Below are 26,226 nucleotides of genomic sequence, written 5' to 3' on the forward strand. Positions count from 1 at the left end.
TCAACCAGTGGCAATACAGGCACCCCTAACTGGCTGGGTGGCCTTGTACTGGTGAAATTCCCTGCAGATAAAATGAAACACTTGAAAGGTGTGTTCATAAAGCACATGCATATACATACGTGTCCTCAGTATCCATGGGAGATTGGTCCTAGGACCCTCTTAGAGCTGCCAAAATCCAAGGCTGCTCAAGTCCCTTGTATAAAATGTCATAGTGCTGTCATATAACCTACACACACATCCTCCCATATATTATGAGTCACTTCTACATTACTTAAAATGTTCCATATAGTCCAAGTGTTTTGTAAATTGTTGTTATACTATATTGTTTAGAGAATAATGACTAAAAAAAGTTTGTACATGTTCAGATGCACTTAAAAAATATTTTCAATCTGCGGTTACTGAATCTATAAATGTGGAGCCTGTGGATACAGAGGGTAACTGTATAATAAATACTGGCTGCTCAAAAAATACTGTTGAAATAAATATACCTCAAATTTTTCTTCTACCTTTGGTGGTGGTGGTGGGGTGAGGACAAGGAACAGCCAACTCAGGGGCTACTTCTGACTTTTAACCTCACTGGGGTCTGATAATGTGTTGAAAAGCTGCTGTCTGTTGAAGGAGCTGTTGTCTGCTCCATCTTTGATTTATCAACCCCAGAATGGGAGAAGGCAGTGGTGAAGCCAGTTCATAGTTGACTCCAAGCTTTCATAGTGGGGACATCTTGTTGAGTAAGAGGATGAGATGAATCCTGGTTTGTAGGCTTTAAATTTAGTTCCCAGTTATTTGAGTTGAAGGGGTGTCTCATTGTATCTATTCTTTTGGTTTTCTTTATTTTGTGACTTAAAGAAAAGTATAAATACTAGGTTTTGGAAGAAGGAGCTGTTTTAAAGCCTTTTAAACTCTATAATTACTCTATAGAGACTGTGGATTTGCATGCAAAATGCACTGAGGCTTAAGTTTTAGTGCTCAGTGTAGGGGTACTTCCAAAACTAAATTAACTCTACAGAAAAATGTTAATCAGTTCATCCACAGGGACCATAGTGAGTGTGTCCATCATGTGATGAGGAAGTAGACATGACAGTTAGTGGTTTGCTCAAAGCCACACTGTCATGGGCACTATGAAGATACAAGAAATGATCCTGCTTATAAGCAAAGACACTCATGTTTTCATGTACGACACTGTGGTTCTTACTCAAAGTGACCTAAATTAAGACTCAGAGACTAACAAGCCTTTCGGTGTTTGGAAGGTCTACCACATTAACCATAAAGAGCTGGCTTGTTTCTGAAAGTTACCTGTGGAGTTTTAAATAGGACTTGGGTTTTTTGAGGAGTCTCTTTGCTTGAAATCAAAAGCTCTGACTAAACATTGCTATGAAAACTGAATAGGAACTGGTTCAATTACACCTCATTTTGCCAGGGAAAAAAGTATGGGAGATACAGTAATGTCTCAATTTGTGGCTTTTTTTTTTTTTTAATTTTTATTTTTTGTGGCATTCTAGTTTTACATTTGATGAGAAAGGATTCTTCTAGGAGCTTAGGTTTGACAAAATTTTTAGGGCATTGATTTAGAAGATCTATCTATCTATCTATATATAGAGAGCAAGAGAGGGGGAGAGAGAGAGAGAGAAGGAAAGAGAGATAGATTTAGAATTGCATTGACATAGTAAGGATTTATGTCAAGGGACCACCAAGTGCCTCCATTTTCAAAGAAACTTCTGTAATTATTATCATTTTTCCTTAAGCAAAAATTGCTAGCTCATTTTATAAATGTCTTCGTCAATACTGATTTCCCCTTAACTTCATTTGGGAACTTGTCTTAGTTTTAAAAATTAAATAGTAAATATTTTTAAGACATTAAAAATGTTGTTAATAACAGCTCTGCTATCAGGGAAGGTAAGTATAGCCTCATTCAGATTTCAGAGAATTCACTCACTCACCTACTGATATAAAATACCAGAGCCCTTCCATGAGGGTTATATATGCAACACAAGTATAAATTCAGGCAGTGTTTTGTAGTTGCAGAGAAGTTATTACAAAGCCCAAGACAATAAAGAGGGGTGCTCTAGCAGCGCCTCCCTTGGCAAAGGCTCATGCCAAGTGCTCATCTGAGTTTGTTGACCTTGAAATTGGATTTTGGTATTTCATCTTAGTGTTCATCAGATGTAGGACCACAGACACACATCCACAAAGTTTATGTTACTCACGAGCCAGAATGATTGGAGTATATATAGTAGTCCCCCACTTATCCACAGTTTCATTTTTCATGGTTTCAGTTACCTGTGGTAAGCTAAGGTCCAAAAATATTAAATGCAAAATCAAGAAGTAAGTAATTTGTAAGTTTTAAATTACAAGCCATTCTGAGCAACATGACGAAGTCTGTTGTCTTGTTCCATCCAGTCCTGCGCATCCTTCATACAGTGTATCCATGCAGTATATAGTACCTGCCTGTTAGTCACTTCGTAGCTGCCTTGGTTATCACATTGGGTGCCACAGTATTGTAGTGCTTGTGTTCAAGATGCCTTCATTTTACTTAATGGTCCCAGAGTGCACAAGTAATAATGTTGGCAATTCACACATACCAAAGAGAAGCCACAAAACGCTTCCTTTAAGGAGAAAGGTGAAAGTTCTCACTGTAAAAAAGAAAGAAAAATTATATACTGAGATTGCTAAGATCTATGGTAAGAATGAATCTTCTGTCTGTTGAAATTGTGGAGAAGGAAAAAGAAATCTTGCGAGTTTTGTTGTCACACCTGCACCTGGAAGAGATACAGCCAGTGTGCGTGATAAGGGTTCAGTGAAGACGGAAGAGGTATTAAATTGTAGAGTTAGCTACTATCTGGTTTCTAGCATCCACAGAGGGTCTTGGATTGTATCCTGTGGATAAGGAGGACTAATGGATGTTAAGTTATTGGAGCAGCAGATACCTGGCAGATTGACCTACTTTGGTCATTTGCTTAAAGGCATTTTGTCTCTCGGAACGTAGCATGTATTAACACATTTAATAGTGGTTACACTTGAGGGAGTTTGAATTATCTGGTGATACAGGTTCAATATCCAAGTCACCTCTCTTTGTGATACTGGGCCAGTAGCTTAACTTTGCTGACTGTTTTGTTGTTTGACCTGTGCAATTGGAATGTTAATGCCTTATAAAAATGTTCAAAGAGCTAATGCCTTAACATAATACCTAGACGATAATAGCTGCTTCTTATTGTACTGTCATTGTGCCTGTTGTCATCATTATAACCAAGCCAAATTAGGAGACTGAATAATAGACCAGAAAGTTGCTTGGTGTTGAGCATAGAATGAGAGTCGAGAAGGTACATATTCTTAAGAAGTGCTTCTGTTGGGGTGGAACACTTGGGTACAGTGGTCAGTTGACTTAAAGGACACCATTCCTAGAAGCTGCAAATTCTCTATGTAGCCAAGGCAGGATAAGGTCCACTTCAGTCTTAGTTTGGCTTTTTATTTTTCTAAATTTTATGAAATCCCACTATTTTTTTAAAGTCTGGGAATCTCTAATTTATTTAGTTACAGTTGTATTTTGTAATCACTCTGATTACCTTGACTGGCTTGGCTTTCAAGCATCTTTTGGGGGTGATTTATTATGCTTCAAAAACAACCCTTCCGGTTTCACATTCAGGAAATTAATTTTTTAAATTAACATGCTGGCTTTATTTATTTTATTTTTGTGGTACTGTGTATTGAGCCCAGTTGACCTTGGTATTGACCTTGCACAATGCTAGGTAGGTTCTCTACCACTGACCCACCACCCCCAGCCCAGGAAGTGAAGTTTGTATGGGGTTACCTAAATGTCTCTAGGATGGGCTGTGTGTGCCAACTACTTACTAATAGAAGGCCATTCATCTCTTTGACAGAGCAACAGGGAAGCTCCCTTCTTCTAGTACGCTTGTATTTGTTTTTTTTTTTTTTTGTAAATGTATATTATATTTATTTATTTATTTATTTATTCATTTTTCTTTTATTATTCATATGTGCATACAAGGCTTGGTTCATTTCTCCCCCCTGCCCCCACCCCCTCCCTTACCACCCACTCCACCCCCTCCCTCTCCCCCCCACCCCCTCAATACCCAGCAGAAACTATTTTGCCCTTATCTCTAATTTTGTTGTAGAGAGAGTATAAGCCATAATAGGAAGGAACAAGGGTTTTGGCTGGTTGAGATAAGGATAGCTATACAGGGCATTGACTCACATTGATTTCCTGTGCGTGGGTGTTACCTTCTAGGTTAATTCTTTTTGATCTCACCTTTTCTCTAGATCCTGGTCCCCTTTTCCTATTGGCCTCAGTTGCTTTAAGGTGTTTTTATTTTACTTTGTCTCTGGCGTAGGTATTGACATCCTGAAGCTTGTAGCAGCTCAAGTGGGAAGCCAGTGGAAAGATATCTATCAGTTTCTTTGCAATGCCAGCGAGAGAGAGATGGCTGCTTTCTCCAATGGGTACACAGCAGACCACGAGCGGGCCTATGCAGCCCTGCAGCACTGGACCATCCGAGGCCCTGAGGCCAGCCTCGCCCAGCTAATCAGTGCCCTGCGCCAGCACCGGCGCAATGATGTCGTGGAGAAAATTCGTGGACTAATGGAAGATACCACCCAGGTAATGTAGTCCTGGTGACCACTTTGCGCTTCACATTTCATCAGGTATACGTAACAAGGAAAAATAGCTGATGTAAGGAATTTGAGTGTACGCCCCACAACCACCTTGTAGGGCGTGGGTTCTCCATGGTTATCCACTAGACTTATCCGGACCTTTTAAACAGTTCTGATGCTTGGACCCCACTGCAGGCCAGCAGTTCAGAATCTCTAGGGGGAGGAGTTTGAATCAGTATTTTTTTTAAAGCTCTGAAGTGATTCTGTGTGCGAAGCTGAGAATCATTGTCCTTGGGGTAGGTTCTAGCATCAGGCTGCATAGCCGGATCTATTCTGTTACCCAACTTGCAGTCTCATTTTGCATTGCACACTGAACAAAACCAAAAAGGATCTTCTCTCTTCCAGAGAATTTTTTTTTTAAAAGTGAGGTGGTTGAGTTAGGAAGGTTCACTTTCATTTCCTGAGGATGTAAGTGGTACTCTCAGAAGTTAGTAACAAGACTGTTCCTCCTCCTTGGTTGTTTAACCCCACACATCAGATGGAAACTGAGGGAGGACCCAGAAGTGTGTAATTTGTTTATGTCAGTGAGCCCTAACTTTAGAGTTGGGTAGCGTTGAACTTGAAGGCTGGCTCTAATACTTGCTAGCTGGGTGATCAAGGGTAACATATATCAACCATATTTGTAAGCCTGTTTTTTTTTTTTAATATATGATTTGTTAATACGATGAATACAGTGTATACAATGCCTGGCTTCCTGAAGTTGTTCTATAAATGGCAGTTATAATCACCTTGTAACTAATTTTACTTAACCATTCTTTAGTCATAATGTACTTCCCTGGAAGACCATAAATTAAGTACTGAATTTGGTATTGAATCATACTTCCCACAGACTTTGATTAAAGTTTTGGAATGTATTCCCAAACTAAAGAAAATATAGGCATTAAGAGTGGATAAAACCCTCTTGCAATTCAAAAAGCCATTCTCTTTGTTATTATTCCAGTGATCTAAACTCATTACTTAAGAAATATGTGAAGATTTTTTTTTTACCATATCAACTTAATTCACTTTCATTCTGCATCAAATATCAGGAGACTCAATTTTCTACACGTAAGAAGTTCAGATGTTTTTATCTGTTTACATTGACAGTACAGACTGCTGCAGGTGGATTTTTTTATCCACATGTAACTGTTTGGATAAGAATTTATAGGAGCTAGTTGACTTTTGAAGGTGGTCTTTAAAGCACCTGGTATATTTTTAACTTTTTTGAAATGTGGAATTTCAGAGAAAAAAATACTTATTCATAGACCAAGTATAAACATTGAAAACCACACAGCAGTGTCCTGTGATTTTCTGATAAGTAATTTCCATAAGTATGATGCACAACTAAAGCTAGACGTTAAGTAGCTGGATTTGGGGGGGAAAAGGGAGATACTTACCCTCCAGTAAAATAAAATGCTTGCTATTTAAATAAAGGGCTCAGTGAAAGAGCCCTTGCCTAGCATGTGCAAGGTCCTGGGTTCAATCCCAAGCACTGCCAAAAAAACAAAGAATGGGAGTCCAGAAGCTAAGCGTTATTGAGCTTGGAGTGCTGGCTTTAAGGGAAGGACTGGTAAGACAGCAGCAGACTTGAAGAAGGACTTAGATACTTGAAAATAAGTCACTAGAACTTCTTGATTATGCCTACAAGAAAGGTAACGTGATTGATGCAATATCAGTATGAGGATTTGGTTGACCCAAGTCTGGGTGGGCCCATGGAAGAAGAAGAGTAGGAGATGTGTATCAGGTAAAGTGATTCATAAGATGAAAATCATAAGAAATGAATAAGAAAACAAAACACCTTCCCAAATGCCAAAGTCTTGTGCGTGTTAATTCTCTTCTTCCTCTTATCTCCTCTATACTGCAAAAAGATTCTTATCACATCTAGTTTTTGTTATTCAGGTTTTGAGTAACAGTGGTGTTTAACCAAGCATCTTTTAGCATTCTGTTTGATTCCCCTGTAGCCTGTGTGTTAATGATGGATGACAAGAAGGCAGTGCTAAGCTTCTTGTTCCGTGTTTTAATAATGTACATCATTGTCTAGCAACCTTCTGGATCCTGTTCTTACTTTAATAACCAATAAGCATGGATTTGTGGTTGCTAGTTCTTATGAACGTCATAGTCTGTCCATAGTTTATATCTGAGATTTGTCGAGTCAAACAAGGGACTCAGAAGGCAGGGGGCATAATTAAGACTTACTATTCCCATCTTATGTGGACTTGCACTGCATATCAGGTATCACTCTGTATTGTGGTGGTGCTGGGATTTGAGACTTTTCTTAGGAGTTAATGGACTCTTAATGTATAAAAATGGCAATTTTTTTAATGGTTAATTTTTTTTCCCCCCCTGTTCATAAGTCTGAGAACACCTATGTTATATTCCTATTCAAAGGATTTAACCCTGGTGTGGCTTTTAGGTAAACTCTGTCCAGAATAGCTGGTCCATTACTAGCCATGGTGGTCAACGAGGCCTTTTAAAATTAAATGCATCCTAAGGCTTCCATTTTCTTCATCTGAGGAATGAGGTGTATTTTTCAGGCACTCTCTTCTTTCAAGGTCAACTTTTAAACTGAACCCAGCCTTCCAGACTCATTATCCTTTCTTCCAGGGCATAAGCATTTCGAAGAGGCATTACAGTAATGGGATGATACTGAGAAGTTTTTGGGATTTTGCCAAAGCTATTAAAAAACATGTATGTTTTCTCTTTTTGCACCCTTTTGCTTTGATTTGTACATGTGTGTCTTTAAGGATTGTCTCATAATGAGCAAATATGACAGTTTTTGTCACTTAGAGAACTTCAGTGTGTTTGTATTTTAATGTCATTATATTTGGGTTTAAAAGTACCATCTTATAATTTGTTTTTTCTTGTCCTGTCTGTTTTTAATCTCTCTTTTTCTGTTGCTACTTTCTTTTGGATGAAGTCTCTTTTTGATTAACCAAGTACTGTTTGTTATTCCATGTTTTCTCATTAGTTACACATTTTTTACTTTACTTTTAATGAATGCCCTAGTGGTTATACCATGCTTACTTATGTTCCAAAATATGATGTGGGTTTTTTTGCCATTATTTCAGATAATATAACAGCATTAGAAGACACTTTTTTTTTTGCTTTTTTTGTTGGGTAGGGAGTTTAATGCTACCCATTTATCACCCCTGCCCCCACTAAGGCATGATTACTGTGGTCTCCCCGGATAGCATTAATGCAGGTTTATCTGCGTATCATCTTTTCTGTAGTCTTTCATATCTACCTGCAGCTTCAGCTTCTACCTAGGATCTTTTCTTTCTTTTGTTTTTCCTAAAGAATGTTTGTCAGTGTAGGTGTCCAACAATAAACTCTGTTTCTCTTTGTATGGAAAATGCCCACTAACTGAACAAATAAATTGCATTAGTTTACTGTAGATTTTGAAGGATAATAGGACATGAAATTTAGCCTGCCACTCATTTTCTCTCAGTCTTTTAATGCTTGGGTTTAAGTTTCCCCTGCTGAACAGCAAAGGAGGTGATGTGATAGATTTTTAAATCTATGTTATGTAACAAAGTATGTGCATAGTATTATGCCAGGCACATTGTGTAGCACAAAGGTGAGCAAGACAAAGTCAGTGCCATCGAGGAAGCTCACAGTTAAATAGAAGAAATGTACACAATTTATGTAATCTAAGGGGGTAAATCCAGGAGGTCGGGAGGAGGGATGTACCAGCTGTCCAGCAAACCAGCCATGAAGGTTCCAGTTGGACAGGAGTGTGGAGATGTGTGCCAGGGTCTAATCACTTTGGAGGCCTGGGTAAATCACGTGACCTCTCTGCCTCAGTTTCTTCATGACAAACCAGGAACAACATGAGTGCTTGGGCTGTGTCTTGCTTTGTGAATGAAGGTCCTGTGACCCACAGTTAGCACTCCCAGTGCTCCCAGACTCTTTTGGGCTATATTAGGGCTTGAACTCAGGGCTTTCTGCTTGCTAGGCAGGTGCTCTACCACTTGAGCCACTTTGCCAGCCCCTTCTCCCCCATATTTATTATTAGTTGCAATGATTGCCCGGCTCTAGAGGCAAGAGAGATGGAGGAATGTTCCTAACTAGCACACGCATAATGGACCTTTTAAATCCCGAACACTGAGGGTCACTTAATTTGGGGTGGGGAGGTTCTCCCAGTTCCAAGACTGCTGGAAGCAGACTGTGAGGTGGACGGTTGCTGCCTGGATTCAGTGCCTCAGGACCGGAAACCCCAGCTAATTGTAAATATTTATTCCTTCCTGCCTGAGCAAGTGTTCTTAGGCGGGCTGGAATGTGTTCTCCAGCAAGGAAACAAAGATGTGTGTGAAGATAATGTTCTGCTTTCCAGGTGGCTGTCAAGAAAATGGAAACAATATTGCCCAACTGAATTCACCTCTCTCCCTACCCCATTTTATTTGCAAATGCAGATAGGATTAACCAGTGCAGTCTTTTTGTCTTCATACTCTACCAACTCTTTTCCTTGGATTGGCCGTAAGGGGAAAGGTCTTGTTTCTTCTCCATAGGAAACCCTGAGCAAGCAATTTCTTTGAGATTTTTCCATTTAAAGGAGAATTTAAGGACATGCCCTTCACACTCTGTGGAATGGTTATCAGAATTAACTGTGGTAATGACTCCTTAGAGTGTGGGATGTACAAAGTGAGCTGAAAAAGTGATGCTTCATGGCTACTTCTAAGCAGTTGTGGTTTGAATTCCAGGGCACTTTTGTTTCATTTTGGGAAGGGGATGAAAAAGGAATTTTTGTACACTTAAAAAGTAGTAAGAGGCTGGGTGTGATAGAGGAAGGAGGATTGGTAGGTTGAGGCCAGTCTGGCAAAAGTAGCAGCAAGACCCTGTCTCAGTAAAGACCGATGGCTGGGGGCTTAGATAAAGTGGTAGAGCTCTTGCCTTGTATGTGTGAGGCCCTGGGTTCAATCTTCAGTACTGCGGGTGGGGGGTGGGGAAGAGAAGATAGTATTAAAAACAACCACTATAATTTAAAAATGTCAAGTGTGACTTGAGTTGTCTGCTTTGACTAGAAATTCACAAGTTGAATGGCAGGGGAGTTGAGCACAATGCTGTATTTGCTAGCCCTCTTTCCATCAGATTAGATAGATTAAAACTATACTATAATTTAGCAACTTAGTGGACCCACAGCTAATGTTTTTGTTGTTGTTGATTTGTGTGTAGTAGAATAATTCTTTGTTCTTAAGGAATCTTAGTCCTTTCCAGAACCACATAGGAGATCTATGTCTCAGGAACAGAGCACTTGAATATGTGTTCTCTCTCTGTCTCCTCTTTCTACTATAGTAGCCTTTGTATTGGAGACTGGATAACTTTGCTCTGTATTATCAACCAGGGGAATCCCAACAGCTAGAGAAGTACTGGGCCTTCTGTTTTGGTGAGAACAGTGCTCTGCTTCGGCTGCAGAGGGGACAACAGTTCCTGATTTTTTGCTTACCAGCTGCAGGATGCAGCTGTCCTTATCTGTGGGTCTGACTGAGCCCAGCTATTTTCAGAAATATAGTGTAGCAAGGGTGAGTTGAGGCAAATACCAGCTGTATATTTAACTGTTGGCTTTTTTGACTATTCAGATGACTCTTTGTTTTTAATGTTCCAGGTGGTCATCTCTTAGAAAATAGAGATTATTGTTCTGAGACTTAAAGATGTAAGGCCTAAGATGTTAGCTAAACTTGAATGTACCTTGCTCTCTGCTGTGTCACTGCAGCATACAGGGTCATTCAAGGACTTGTTATTAATCATGGGGTATGACTGTGTGTTCTGGGGAGCTTCTGGATAATGAGAAGAGGACATGATATAGAGGGATTTCTGATACACACACAGGCTTAGGTACATTTCATGAAACTGTGTTTAAGGTTGTCACTGTGCACAAAGAGTGATGTCTATGAATAGCCTGTAGATTTGGAGTTCAGGCTATTCTGCCTATTCTGCCTATTCCCATATTCCAAAGTTTCCTTCAGTTAGTCAACAATGTCTTGCCATGTACCAGTCATGTACTTGGTGCTAGGTAAAGGAGAAAGATGGTCCCAGATTTTCAACAACTCACTTGCAGAGATGGAGACACATGTGCCAATAACTAAATTCAGTGGGATGAGGAACTGTTACAACAAGTGTGTGTGAGGAATGATAAGGGAGCAGCAGAAGAAGGTCATACTTGACTCACCAAAAAGTACAGAGACCAGAGCAGATGCATATTGCTTCATTTGAAAGTCATTTTTTAGGACAAGACCAGTTTCTTTCAAGACTGTTTTGGTCTCCTTCCCTGAGAATTAACTATTTGTTTCTATGTGGGCAGCCTCACTCACCTGCCTTTTCACACTAAGGGCTTCTCAAACCTTTGACTTTGCAGTGTCTATTTTACTTACATCATTGTTTCACTCTGCTCAGTAGCAAACTTTTCAGAAATGTTTAAGTGTTCTGTAATACTGAAAGTATAGGAATGAGGCTTTAAAGTCCCATTTCATGTCAAGTGCTGGAGTTCAAACATTGAATTTTCAGAAACTAATAGACAAGACTGAGAAAGCAAAGAATTTGATTTCATCCTCCTGGATTGAGTTTACGTCTTGCTTTTGCCACTTAACTGTATGACCTTGGACAAGTCCAATCATGTCTCCAAGCCTCAATTTCTTTGTAGCTGCCTTGTAAGAACCTCATGAGAATCAGAGAGAATGGGGATAAGTACCCAATCCTGCACTTGACATAGAGTAGGGGGCTTATTAAATCATAGTGACTGTTTTCTGTGTTGGAGCAAATGCACTTGTAAATGCACATTAAGGAGAAAGTGAAGTGCACATTAAGGGATGCTGAGTATTTATTGCATCCTAGGTCCCCTGTTTGGGTGTTTTACATCTGTGCTTATCTAGCAAGCCATATGTTACTATTTTTCATTGGCTACTATGTCATTTATAGGATGTAACCTTCTTATGTGTACTATTAAGAAAATAAATAAAAATACTGCCAATAATAGTTGCAAGATATAACCCTACTTCAGAGATGTTAAAATGTGAAAAATATGTACCATATAACTAACAAAATGTAGAAATTGAATTTGATGTGTATACAAGTCATAAGAAAAGTCTAGGAATCAATTAGATTCTTGGGTTTTTAAAAAAAATATCAGTGTAGTCTTTCTCCTAACACATATCTTTTTTTGGTGGCAGTTGCTCTGTAATTTGAACTCAAGTCCTCATGCTTGTACAGGTGGTCTATTGCTTGAGCCACGCCTTCAGTCCGTTTTGCTCTGGTTATTTTGGAGATTGGGTTTTGTGAGCTATTCTCCTGGGCTGGCCTTGAGCCATGATTTTCCTGATCTCAACTTCACAAGTAGCTAGGATTACACGTGTGAGCCTCTGGTGCCTGGCTTCTTAACACACATCTTTTTGCTTTTTTTTAAATAACAACAACAATGAGGTGATCTAACACAGGCAACCTCATTAGCAAACATGAACACAGCACCTATTATATATTGAACTCTGTATCAGGCACTGACATACTAAACAGAAAGAAGCAAAACACTAAAACAGAGGATCATCCCTCAAGATGCTGATATTTTTGTAGGAGGGATAGATATGTGAGCCAAATTTTAGAATATAGTCTGTAAAACTGGCTTATAAGAGATTGAAGTGGGCTCTTTCTTTTTTTTTTTTTTTGAGACAGTGTCTCAACATTCATAAATGTCTATTAACTGATGAGATTTCTTATTATCCCTTTAATCCACACCCTTACTTGCTCCTCAAGGAGTGCATTGGGAGGAAATCAGATCAATACTGTGAGAAAAGCTTGTTTTCTTCATCAATTACCAGGGCTGGAGAACATATTTTCATTTTTTTTAAGAGCCAAACCAAGATAAGCTTCTTAGCCTCCATCTTGGCCTCGCTTCTCCCCCTATGTTGTGAGGCTGTCCCTTGATCAGTTTAACCCAGTGTCAGTCGTGTGTAACCTTGCTGAAGAGGATTGCAACAGGTTAACAGTAGGTTTTATTGTATACTAGTTAATTTCAACTTTTTAATGGCTTTACTCCTCACTGTTTCTTTGAGGGAAAGACAAATGTCACTCCTGATTTCTGTAGTGTCACAATGGCCAACAATTAAAATAACATATCACCAAAAAGCATGGTGGAGTTTTTTTTGTTTTGTTTTGTTTTTTTTATAATCACAACAGTAGATAAGACTGAGAATGATATAAAACATAGAGGCCATACAAAACAGATTCAACTACTTAAGAATAAATCTAGGGCTGAGGCTGCAGCTTAGTGGAGATAACTTGCCTAGGATGTGTGAGGCCTTGGATTTGATCCCCAGCACTGTAAAACAAAACACAGTAACAACATCAAAAAAACCCCAAACAATAAATCTACAAGGCAGCAAACAGTAGCCAGAGGAAATTGCTTGCACATAGGGTTAACTGCCTGATAAAGAATTTTTATAAAGTAATTAAGAGAAAAATGAGCAGTGTTGTAAACAGGACAATTCCCAGAAAAGGAAATGCTAAAGACTTTTAAACATACGCAGATTTTAACCTTTCTAACTGTCAAAGAGGAAAAGGTATAACATTCTTGTGTTGTGAAGGACTAAGGAAAGAGGTTTTCTTTGCTAATGGGTATTTAAGTTAAGCAGATGCTCTCCAGGGACATCTGTATAATATCAGTATCTGTAAAAGTACCCTTACTGACCTATGATTCCCCTTTTAAGAATATGTCATACATCTCATATACATTCACAGTGATGCAAGCACTAGTGTCCCTCATGGTATTATTTGTATTGGCAGAAGAGTGGAAGCCACACAGACACTAGACAATAGGTCACGTAAGTGTAGAACATCGGTACAGTGGAACAGTATGCACTTATCAAAAAGGATGAGTCAGCTGTTTATCTACTGACCTCAAGAGTTGTTTTGTAGAGATGGGGTAGGGTAGAGAATATGTTCTTATTTATTGGTACTCTATAAATATAGACTATCTCTGGATGTGTACACAGGGAATTGGTAACACCAGTTACCACCAGGGAGGAGACCTGAGTGACTGAGATCTATAAAGCAGAGATATCTTTGGAATTGTGTACCATAAATATTCTAACTCTAATAGCATAAACCCAATTAATGGACATATTAAACAATACTAATTTAATCAAAGTTGTCAAGGTCAAAAAAACCTGAGTAACAAAGATGAAATTGAGCCTTCTACCTCAAGGTCTTGCTTCCTATAAAATTACTTTCTCTCCTCCAGGTTTTCAGGTAAGTTTAATTAGGTTTGTGCTACTTATTTTCATGGTTAGAATTATCCAAAGGCTCTTTTTTGGGAAAAGACTTCCAAATAGATCTTATTGAGTGAAGTTTAGGGAAACCTCTAATTTCCAACAGAGCATGTGCTTCTGATATTTTCATGGAATTGAGCTTGGCAATATATTCTAAGATGAGTGAGTGGGCTCCAGCTCCAAGAAAGCCTACTTACTACCCTCACTTCCTTTTTTTTTTTTTTTTTTTTTTGCGAAAGTTAGTCAGTGAGTCAGCTCAGGGCTGCAATAGCCTTATGGTTGATGTCAACGGCCTAGACAGCTTGCAGACACACACGCCAGCAGCTGGGCGGGGTCCTGGCACTCCCTTTTCCATCCCTCTGGAGTCAGCTGGTTCTTACCAGCTTGGGCAGCTTTGTGGCTTCCTGTAGCTTCTCCCCTGTGCATCCAGGAAAAGAATAGTTTTCTTGCTCAGAGCAAGGAATGACTATCAATACTTTGACTTAAAAATATACATAGCCTTTGGGGTTCAGTTTTGAAATTAACTCAGAAATGTTCAGAATTCATGGCTGACAGGTATTCACAATGTTAAATAGCTGACTTGGGTTTAAGGTAGAAACACCATGGCCAGGTATGTTGGGCTAACTTTTAAGTGCACAATCTTAAGTAAGGTTGCATTGGAACAAAATCCTTTCATTATTCTGTGCCTGAACTGATCGAGGCTGGGTGGGAGGTGTCGTTTAAAATAATTCCCCAGTGGTTTTGGCATTTGTCAGCCAGGTTAAAGCTGAGATTCTCCTCATAGTGGGTGAGTTCATTTACTACATTGACTTTCCAGCTCAGTGTTTACTCATCTGTGCTTCTTCTGTGGTCTGGCTGGGGTTTCCTGGGAAGCTGAGCAGAGCAAGTTGGTATGTTCCTGTTCCTGCTTCCATCCATGACCTTCAGTGACACCAGGGAAAAGTCAACCTGTTAATTGGCAATTTAGATTTCTGTGTTAGCACTTCCTTATGCAATGGAAGCACCTCCTTGCATCTGTCTCCTGAGGTCTGGGTTAGGCAAGAGAACAAAATAAAGGAAAGGAAAATGAGACTGGCTAAACAAATAGAAGCTTAGGAAAAGTTTGGGAATTTTTTTGTCATTTTTTGACTTTTTGCCCTACTTAATTTTGTCATAACTTTTAGAAACAGAACTTACAAAACCAAGAAAAATTGAAAGCACAGTGCAACAAGACCTCATAAGCCTACTGTAGTGTCATTCTGATGATTGCTCTACCTATGTGTGTGTATATTGCCAATCCTTATTCCCTTTTCTAAGACTTTCCCAAATTTCTTATAACCGGTAATCCTTCTTTGAAAGGTTTAGGAATCCCAATTCCCTCTTAAGATTTTTCTTTTTGTTTGCAAAAGATTTTGCTGAGTAAATTTGTGTTGTTCTTGGGCCTAGCAAAAATTCACACTCAAGAATAATTTAGAAGTCATTGTCTGATCATGTGGGATATTAGGGAAATATACCTTCCCCCACACCACCGTTCTTTTTGGTGAAGACAATTTGTTATATTGTTTTTAAGAGAGATGTGTTGCAAGTATTCTGAATTTAGGAATTGAATAGATTCAGATAAATTTTTTTGTGATCAGGCTGCTAACCCTCCCCATCTGATTCCTTAATTATATCTGATATCCTGGAACCACATAGATTTGTAACATAGCATTATTGTGATCTGAGTTTCTCTTCACTAACGTAGGGACCAATAGGTTTAGATGTTAAGCAATACTTCTAAATTTCTTTTTAAAGAGAAATAATATGACAAGGGGAATAATGCTTTTATTTCAGAGCCCAATCTGGAGTTTCTGCATAGACCTGTGGATGGTCTGAAATCTAATTTGATCTTGATTACATGAACAGCTGAGACAGCAGGGGAAACAAGCTTGAGATAATATCATAATCCTGAAATAGTTATAGTTTTTATGTCTATTTGTGATTATAATTCCTTCGAGATAAACCTTTAGTGGAAATTGAATTTGCTTGTTTTTTTTAACTGGTCACTGGTCTGTTAGGATCTGAAATATTTTGAAATAACAAAAATATTGGCCTTAGTTGAAGTGTCTGGTATTTACAGAGTATTTCATATTTATCTCAGGGCTGTCATCCAGCAAGCTCTTGCAGTTTCTGCTTCTGGACGCTTCCTTCCCTCTGGTCAAAGAGCCAGGGCAACTCCTGGTGGTCATACGATTGCTTATAATGAGTTTACAGAGTTTGCCAACGTTCCCAAATGCTTTGGAGTCCAGACGGGGAAGTAACATAGCTCAGCAAAGGGGATAGCTTTCAAACTAGACAGAGCTGGTCTTGAATCCTGGCTCTGTGACCTTGGGCGAGTTACTTAAACCTTCTAGAGCCTCAGTTTCTTCAACTATAAATGGAGATAAAATCTCAGCAGCAAACAGATTACAGATATTTTATGCTGAATCATCTAGCACAGTATTGGTAATGGCTTATTTCTTAGTTCCTTTTTGTTTACTGGATTTGAGTAACAAGCTGGTCAACTCATATGGAATAGCAATTAGTTTCAATTGGATTTAGCAAACAGGCTGTTAAAAATCATATTAAAGTGACAGAGATTTTACCAAGTGTGATATATAATACGTTTCCTTTCTTCTGAGTTTAAGTGAGATCTAGAGGGAAAGTTAGGTCGAAAGGGGGGCTTTTGATTTTCGTTAGAGCTTTCTTTGGAAGACTATTGGGCAAATTTGGCTACATGGGATAGGGTGGTATCCATTTGGGTAGTGCCAGGAGCCAAGGGGTTAAATTGAACCATTTAGCAGGCTGGCAAGGAGCATCCAGGCTGGGTAATTAATGCTTCATTTCAGGGGGTCACTGATGCATCAAAGTTGTTAATTTAGTTATATGAAAACAGATTGTGCAACCACAGGGACATTGTAATTGGGTAAATAATTGAAAATAACTCAGTGGTAAACCTTAGTTGAGTGAACCAGTTGGGGGTAACTTGGGAACGAGAGAGGGATTTGGGTAGGGAGGGAGGGTTAAGCAGAATGAAATGGCTGTAGTAAGACAAGTAATCAGTAAGACATAATTTGAATGGAAGGAATTTAGAGATGACCTAGTCTAACCTTTTTAGTTTAGAAATGAGGAAGCAGGTCTAATGAGGGAAGTGGGTTTTTTCGAAGATCACACAGCTAGCTAAATGGTGTGTCTCCTTTCTTCCCTTGAAGTGATTTTCTGGGATTTCCATGACTTTAATTTTTTAGGATTTAATTGTGAGGAACAGGAAACATATGCTGAAAAGATCCCTACTGAGGCTGGAGTCCTGGCCCATTCTTGTCACAGAATATGCTCAGGAATGCTGCCAAATCATAGAGGAGAAAAAAAGTAGCCACCTCAAAATCTTGTTTCATATATGGGTTGAAATAATTTTCTTCTACTAGTCATGGCTTTGTCACCCCCAGGAGCTTGGGAGACACTGCACCCTGCCAAGTGTATTATATCAGGCCGATCAACAGGGAAGTGATTTTTCAATTTGATGTTAGAAGCACAGAAATGTTTTTGAGCTTCAGTTTCCAGTTGTGATTCAGTTTGAGAACTCTGGCTAGGGTTGGAATGGTAGGCACAGACACAGCTAGAAATGGGAAAAGAAGATGGCGGCCATGGCTTATTCCAGTACAACTGAAATACAGGTTAAATGGTTGTTCTCATAAGCACTGCTACAGTCCAGAGATGTTCCAACCCCCAGATTTCAAGGAGTCCTGTGTTTACCTAACCCATTTTGGATAATTTCTTGTACTCAGTGTTCATGACACTCAGCAAGGAAACTAGGACACCAAGGAGCTATAGGTATGACTCAGCTGCTGGGTAAGGGGAATCATTTATCTTCCTTCCCCTCTGAGTTTGGACTAAAGAGCATCTGAAAGGACTAAGTGTACCTGTATGAAAACTAATCAGGAAGACTACATGCTCTTGAAGTGCTGACTGCCTGGAAAGCTCTCTCTGTACTATCCTCACTCTTTTCCTCCCCTTTTGGTTTATCTCATTGCCTCTACCTCATTTCTCAAGTGAGTTTTCCAAGTTAGCATGAGTACTCCATGGCTTCAGTGCAAAAAGAACTATAGTTTTCAAGTGCTCTTCAAATATTTGGTGGATGCATGTTTTCCCTGAGACCTTTCAAGTCTCAATATGTTGGGAGATATATGAATACTTTTTTTTTTTTTGGCAGGACTGGAGTTTGAACTCAGGGGCTCAAGCTTGCTATGCAGGTGCTTTACCAGTAGAGCCACACCTCCAGCTCTTTTTTGCTTTAGTTATTTTTTAGATAGGGTCTTGTGTTTTTATCCAGGGCTGGCCTCAGACAGCAGTTGTCCTACCTGTGCCTCCTGTGTAGCTGGAATTATAGGTGTGAACTGCCATGCCTGGCCTTAACACTTTTGTGTCCAGGAAAATTTAAAGTGTAGAGAGCAGCTCAGCCTTGGAGATACCCTCCCAGTGATCCTGTTTCTTGGCTACCAGTATAAATACAAGTTTCTGCTGCCACAACATTTCCAAATTAGCAGAAGGAAAATATACTTATCAGTGGTAAATGCCTTTAAAAGTAACACATACTGTTTTTCTAATTATAAAATTAATATATCCCCACAGAGAATTTGGAAAGCTCAAAGATGCTTATAGAATAAATTAAGTCACTCTGTTTTGGTAAGTTTGTGCCCAAAGCTTTTTAAAGAAGATAAGACCCTCTTCTAAAGAAATCTGGTTTTCTTGTTCAGTTATTTGTCTTTTCTTTAAGTATCTATATTGTACTATAGATACTCTCTATTGCCATAAACTCAGAATACCAAATCACGAACTTCTGTAATTAATAAAACAATTAATTTATTCCACAGACCCTGATGACTTGGTTTTCTGATAAGAGCTATCATGGTCCCAAAAAACCAAAAATCATATGTTCTCCCTCATATGCAGACATTAGATCAAGGGCAAACACAACAAGGGGATTGAACTTTGAGCACATGATAAAGCGAGAGCACACAAGGGAGGGGTGAGGATAGGTAAAACACCCAAAAAACTAGATAACATTTGTTGCCCTCAACTCAGAGAAACTAAAGCAGACACCTTAAAAGCAACTGAGGCCAATAGGAGAAGGGGACCAGGAACTAGAGAAAAGGTGAGATCAAAAAGAATTAACCTAGAAGGTAACACACACACACAGGAAATCAATGTGAGTCAACTCCCTGTATAGCTATCCTTATCTGAACCAGCAAAAACACTTGTTCCTTCCTATTATTGCTTATACTCTCTCTTCAACAAAACCAGAGATAAGGGAAAAATAGTTTCTGCCTGGTATCGAGGGTTGGGGGGGTAAGGGAGGGAGCAGAGGGGTAAGGGAGGGGGCAGGGGCAACAGGGGAGAAATGACCCAAACATTGTATGCACATATGAATATAATAAAAAAAGAAAAAAAAAGAGCTATCATGGTAATACAGTGCCTAATAAGTTAGCTTAGATAGCTTGCACCTAATATCATAAATATTATGTCAAAGGAGAAAAGAAGTAAGTTTCTATAAACAATTCTCTTCCCACTGAGGAACATGATAAAAACCTTTTGGAAAGATTTGGAATGCAGCTGGCTACGGTTGCACAAAGTGAGAGATTCATGTACCTAGTAGCTCAGTGGATTTCTAGGAAGAGTGGTCTCTGGCTTTAGCCTTGTTTGCTGAGTTCATCGTGGTGGTGGTGCTAATATTACCCAGAGGAACTTTTTTGTATTCACCTGAGCATCAGCTCAGCAGTCTGTCTTTCCAAATTACATTGGAAATCATGTGCTTAAAATCCACTGATGGAGTCTTTTGGCACAATTTGGGGGCGGGGACTTCTTAGTCTGTTGGCATGTGTTTGTGGGTGGCAGTTTCTTTTTTAAGCAAGAACAGTGCACTATACTGATGGGCCAAATCTAGCAGGGTAATGCCTCTAAGAATCATGATGGAAACAAGTGCTCCTTATCTATTAAGTACATAAAAAAGTGTGTCTGTGAATGGCCAATGAGCATTTCCCTATGTGTAATGCACTTGTGTAGGGCTGTGTGTAATGTCCCTGTGAGAGGGACATAGGTCAAGGCCCATTGAATTAGAAATTTAAAAGCACATACATAAAACTTGCCTGAGGGTCAGAGGGGACTTCTAGGAATGTGTGTTATCCAAGTCTGAAGCTTGCAATGGAAGCAGAAGCAGGGTGTGGGTGGTGGTTCCCGGGAATGAGGCTGCTGCAATATTACATGTGTGCAGTACTCTGTGGTCCTCAAAATCTGCAATCTGTTGCACGACTTTGTCAGGCCTAAGAAGTCATAAAAGAGGGAGTTGTGTTTGCTTTGTGCCTTACATAACTCTTCATTGTAATGCTTTGAAACGAGAGTCTATGTCTTGGTTAAAGAGCATGAAAACATTTCACTTGAAGTATCTGAGTGAAGTGCTAAGCATTCCAAAGAATGCTCATTAACAGTTCTGGAGAGGGTGCCCAACACTCCCTAAACGCTGCCCTGTGTGTCTGGCCACCTGGTTCTCAGATTTTCGTCCATGCCAGGAAACCCAATTAAAAGATAAAGCCCACAGGGACTGGAGGCATGGCTCAAGTGCTAGAGCGCCTGCCTATCAAGTGAAAGGTCCTGAGCTCAAACCCCTGTACCACCAAAATGGTGATGATGGTGGCAAAGCCCACAAACTAGAAGATGCCCCACATGTCTGCAAGAGTTCTAAAGAATCTTGTCACATGAAAGAACCAAGCAGTGATGTCAGGTAGACCTTATTCAGCCTGGCTTTCTCAGCTCAGTGTTTTCTCTGGACCATCGTCATTTCACTTACAAAGCAGGTTAGCACCTGCTACTTTCCCCATCTCCACTACACTTCCCTGGGATAAGCCAGGATCCCACTATACCTGGCCACTGTAGAGCATCCTAACCAGTCTGCCCACTTTGATTCTTAGAGCCTCACTAACATTCATTCCTCACCTCGGAGTGCTGTGGCCCATCTTGTTTGCTTGCTTATTTGTTATTGTCTCTCTGACCTCCAGTCCAGAAAGCAGGCTTTGGGGTCTGTGTTACATCCTTAGGGCTGAGACATCAGCTCTTGCCTGGTTATTCTCACTGTTTCCTCCCCGCTCTGTTCCCTCTGGTATTCTCTTGCTCTCATTCTCATTAGCAGTTTTTTCCCGAGCTAGTCTGAAACCTAGGGTCTAGTGTGAGTTCTGCTTTTTTCCTGTGGCCCTTACTGAAGAAGTCACTTAATGTCTCTAATTTTGTTTCCTACCTGTGTGGAAGGATGTACTGATTGGCCAGGGCTGCAGTCACAAAGTCCCACAAACTGGGTGGTTAAAACAGCTGTTTATTTTCTTACTATTCTGGAGCCTTAAAGTCAGAGAGCAAAGTTGGTGACTTCTGAAGCCTCTGTTCTGGCTTGTAGATGACACATTCGCAGAGTTTTCTCTTTGTGTGTGACTGTGTCCTAATCCCTTTTTATGAAAACACCAGTCATATTGGATTAGGGCCCACCCTAATGGCTGAATTTTCTCTTAATAACCTCTTTAGAGTCACTGTCTATCTCCCTTAGTCACAGTCTGAGGTCCTGGGGGGTTAGGATGTCAACATATGCATTGGGGGGAGAAGAGACACAGTTTAGCTCCTGACAGAGGAGAAGTAATGAATGATATCCAAGATCCCCCCAGCTGTACAAAATTATATTTTAAATTGAGGGTCTTTCTCCTCACACCCATGTCCACTTCCACTCTCCTGAGGTAACAGCTTGGTGCAATTGCTTCCTAATTTTTTTTTTTCTTTGAGAGTAGTCTGCTAAGCTGTGTAGTCAGGCCTTGAACTCACAATCCTTCTGCTTCAGTCTCCAGGGTAGCTGGGATTACAGAAAGGCATCATGTCATGGGTCTCCTAATTTTTAATACTTATACATCTCACCTGTACTTTTGAAGGGTTTAAAAGTGTGTGTGTACAGCTGAAAAAAAAACAGAACTTTAAAAGTCTGAAATAACAAAAGGAAAGGTTACTTAATGACTGACGTATTTTAACTGATAATCCTTTACTTCTGACTTATTTTGTTGTCATAACACAAAATCATATAGAGCATTACTTTTTAATGCTGGAAAATCAGGAGCAATGCAAATCAAGCAAATAATATATTCACTCTATTGTTTCTTACTTTATAAACATTAAACTATATATATATTAAAAGCTGTGTATACCTAGCTATAATATAAATATGCACAATTGAAATGGGAGAATTAAAAAACTATGAAATGCAACAGAACGTGTCTGAAGGGAGGAGGTTTAATCTCTTTTTCTTCCTGTATAATGTTTGATGTGTACAATAATTTTTTTTTTTTGCTCTTCCACAGTTGGAAACCGACAAACTGGCTCTCCCAGTGAGCCCTAGCCCGCTCAGTCCGAGTCCCATCCCCAGTCCTAACATGAAACTTGAGAACTCCACTCTCTTGACAGTGGAGCCTTCCCCGCTGGACAAGAACAAGGGCTTCTTCGTGGACGAGTCTGAGCCCCTGCTCCGCTGTGACTCCACCTCCAGTGGCTCCTCAGCACTGAGCAGGACCGGGTCCTTTATTACCAAAGGTACCACCGTGGGGTATTTGCCCCAGAACAGCCCCTGGGGGTTCACCCTGGCCAGTTCCACATTCTAGTAGTAGCTGAGTCATTTGAGTGACCTGTCCAGGAAGACTTGTCCTAAACTCTAAGGTGAGACCAGCCTCAGGGAGACTAGGTTCTTGGCCAAAATGGACACACCTAGAAAATCCTTGCAGCTCGGACTTCCTGGCAGGGCTTGAGTGGAGACGTGTGTCACCCTTTGTCCTCATGATGCTATCGAATGTCTGTTTCGGGGAAAGTCTGATAAAAGGTAGTCTGATAGGCTTTTTGAAAATTATTTACCAAGCTTGCTAAATCTAAGGATTTAAAGTATAACCTACCTTGAGAGTCAGATGTACAGTTTCAGTGAGTAAAGTTGATCCTAAGAGTCTCTCTAAGCTTGACTGCAAATGTTTTAAAGATAACAGATTGGTACTTTGAGCAAATAATTGGTTACTTTTGATTTTTACTTGCAGGGGAGGGAATTAGAATGCTCATTATATTGATGATAGGTTTTGGCTTGGTTGGTTTTTAGGCAATTCCATTTATATTTTAGTGAAAGGGTTTTTAAAATATATCTCATATTTATTCATTTTTAAATTATCTCATATTATATACTTAATGTATTTATTTTAATCTATTTTATATTTATGTGGACCATAATACTTGTATTTTAGAGAAAGTGTTTTGTAATTTTAATCACAGTTACAGTTCCTCACACCAATTGTAAGGTGTGATCAAGAAGCAATATTTTCTCATTTATGTACTTTTTCTCTCAAAAGGGGTGGGTCACTGTATATCTTTGTTTAGTTAACACATTACAGTGAGAAAAGTAAATAAAAGTTACATTTTTTTCTTTAAGTATTTCAACATTCTTCTGAGTTTCAGTAGAATTTAGAAGTCATTTAAAGCCAGGCAAATGTCACATTAAAGACTCATTCAAGAAGGTCCTTGTCTGATCTTAGCAAATCCTATTTGCTCTCTTATGTACAATGCAAGTAAAACCTTTTGTGTTGTTTAAAATGTTCCAGAGGACCACATAGTCACTTTAGGGGCTGGATAAGCTGGTGAGAGGGTAGACAACACTCTCAAAGCAAACCCCTCACCCACCAACATAGTCCCTTTCCTGAATCTCCTTCCCTTTCCTCTCTTCCTTGCAGAAAAGAAGGACACAGTGTTACGGCAGGTGCGCCTGGACCCCTGTGACCTACAGCCAATCTTTGATGACATGCTGCACATTCTGAATCCTGAGGAGCTGCGGGTGATTGAAGAGATTCCCCAGGCTGAGGACAAGCTGGACCGGCTATTTGAGATTATTGGAGTCAAGAGCCAAGAAGCCAGCCAGACTCTCCTGGACTCTGTTTATAGCCATCTTCCTGACCTGTTGTGACATGGGGATACTGCATTTTGGAAATCAGCTTAGTGGCAGGGTGGTTTTATTTTGGTTTTGACTTTATTTTCTTTTTTTTTTTTTTTTTGGTGTGTGTGTGTATGTGTTTAACAGAGTACACAGCCAGTGCTTGAGTTCTTTTTTTTTTTTTTCCTTTCATTTTTTTAAAAAACCCTTCTGGGAAGTTAGTTTATAAGTCTTGTCTTTTCAAGATATAACTGTTGCAAAATACCCACCACTAAAGTTTTTTAAGTTCCATATTTTTTCCTTTTTTTTGCCTTCTTATGTATTTTCAAGATTGTTCTGTGCACTTTAAATTCACAACTTACCTGTGCAGTGTGGCTTTTCCTACACACTGGACAGAGAGGTCTTAACGTCTTAAAAGTGTACTGGCATCTTGGGAATTCTATAAACAGTCTTCATGTCTTTCAACAGCCACGCCTAACTGTTTTTTAAAAAATTATTACTGTTTGTATTATTTTTTGTCCTTCACAAATGTTCTTCAAGATTAAGCAAATTTAAGACCATGTTGAGTTACTGTAATGCAGTTAGACTTTGAGTTATCTTTTTTAACACGTCTTGTTGTATAGTTCATATTCATGGCCGAAACTTGACCACACTATTGCCGATTGTATGGTTTTCACCTGGACACTGTTTAGAGTGCTTGACTACTTGTGCTACTCTCAATGCTAACATGCTCTGGACTGGAGAAATGAAATCCTTAAGCCATCAGGACTTGCTAATTCAGTGGCTTGGCAACTGGGCTGCCAAAGAACTTAAACTTCATCTTTTTACGGACTGAGCTGTTCTAAAACACATTGCTGCACTTTGGAAAGTCAACATGTGTGCCAGTAGCACCTTTTCCATAGAGGATTTGCCCAGCTTTGCTTTAAAAGATGTCTTTGTTTTTATACACACATGGTCAGTAGGTCCAGTCTGTCCTCAAAGGCCTTGCTGGGTTTCTTTCATCATTCAATCACTTTAATTAAAAATGGCTGCAGCTATAAGAATTCTTGTCTGATATATTTGCAACTCTGCTCCCATTTATAAACCTGCCCTCTAATACTCAGTTACCAGATTCTAATACAAAGGTGGTGTGGACTACCTTTGTATGGGTGGGATTTGTGGATAGAAGTGAGGGACCGATGATCAGAAAAATGCCTTCAAGTGTACTAATTTATTAATAAATATTAGGTGTTTGTTACCTGAGTTGTTTGAGTGTGTTTAATCTTCAACACTCTTGCCTTATACTCTGTGCTTAGGTTGTAACCCTGGGATTGGAAAAGAATGTGTATTTTAAAATCCTCAGCCTCTCCAATCTGTAAATCATATAAATTAACAAAGATTCTGTCTGGAAAGATTTATAGAGAAGGATGCTAGTGAAAATTACCAACTACTTCCTGGTCTTTTGAGTTAAACTTTAGGTTCCTGTTTTTGATTGTCCTTATTTTAAGAATTGAGGACTTGGAGGTATAGATGTGAAGAGGTACAAAGAGTGTCAAGGTCTAGCAGTTCATTCTTATTCATTTCCCTCTGAGAAATTTGCCAGTCATGGCAGGGTCTGTACATATTTACAGTGAAACCTCATTGTCCCTGAACTGCAGAGGGCTTTTGTGGTAGAGAGGCAGGAAGAAGTCTTATGTTGGTGGCATATACAGTATCATTATTCAGTGTATGTCCTCCTAAGCTTGAGAGCCCTGGCTCAGAACCTCAGCAACTGCAAGTTCCTCTTCCAGAGAGAAACTGGAAGTGATGCCCTGCCTGTGAACTATGGCCATGTCAGCAACGTTAAGGGTTGTTCTGGTTTTATCCACTTCCACGTAGTTGCTTTCTGGAGAAGCATCTTGGTGTTTGGTTTTACTGGTTCTCACACTGGGTTTCCCCTCCTTTTGTTGGTAGAAGAGAAGACTCTGTCACCAAAGAAACCAAACTAGACCAGGTCAGAGATGGCAGTGGTAACAGATTTTTTGTTTTTCACAGGATTTTAGGACAGCCACTTATTTTATGTGGGAGTGGAAATCATAATGAATGAGTCAACCTTTTGGTTAAGTTTGGAGATTATGTGTAGTTTGTGGGTGCTTTTATTCCCAGCCTACATTTACAGGTTTATACTTTGCCTAATGCTTTTTATTTTATTGAACCCTCACAACTGCCTTATAAAATAGGTAGTATTATTGTGCCCATTTCACACATGAAAAGGGGCTTATAAAGTTAAGTATATTGGACAGCTTTTTGTCATTGTGACAAAATACCTGCACCAAAGTCAACTTAAGAGTTGGACACTGGTGGTTCATGCCTGGCCTATAATCCTAGCTACTG

The 26,226-nt window shown here is 39.5% G+C and overlaps 1 protein-coding gene across 1 annotated transcript in view; it reads left to right on the forward strand.

Annotated features, from left to right (window-relative positions):
- The window catches only part of Tnfrsf21 (TNF receptor superfamily member 21), a 63,278-nt gene extending 38,167 nt beyond the window's left edge, over positions 1–25,111 (forward strand). The window contains exons 4-6 of the mRNA XM_020172393.2: positions 4,347–4,612; positions 22,277–22,505; positions 23,678–25,111. Coding sequence (XP_020027982.2) covers positions 4,347–4,612; positions 22,277–22,505; positions 23,678–23,907 — 725 coding nt within the window. The 3' untranslated portion in view covers positions 23,908–25,111. The remainder of the gene's footprint in view (positions 1–4,346; positions 4,613–22,276; positions 22,506–23,677) is intronic.
- The last annotated feature ends 1,115 nt before the right edge of the window (positions 25,112–26,226 follow it).

Source organism: Castor canadensis, chromosome 8, assembly GCF_047511655.1.
Source record: "Castor canadensis chromosome 8, mCasCan1.hap1v2, whole genome shotgun sequence".
Taxonomy (NCBI): Eukaryota; Metazoa; Chordata; class Mammalia; order Rodentia; family Castoridae; genus Castor; species Castor canadensis.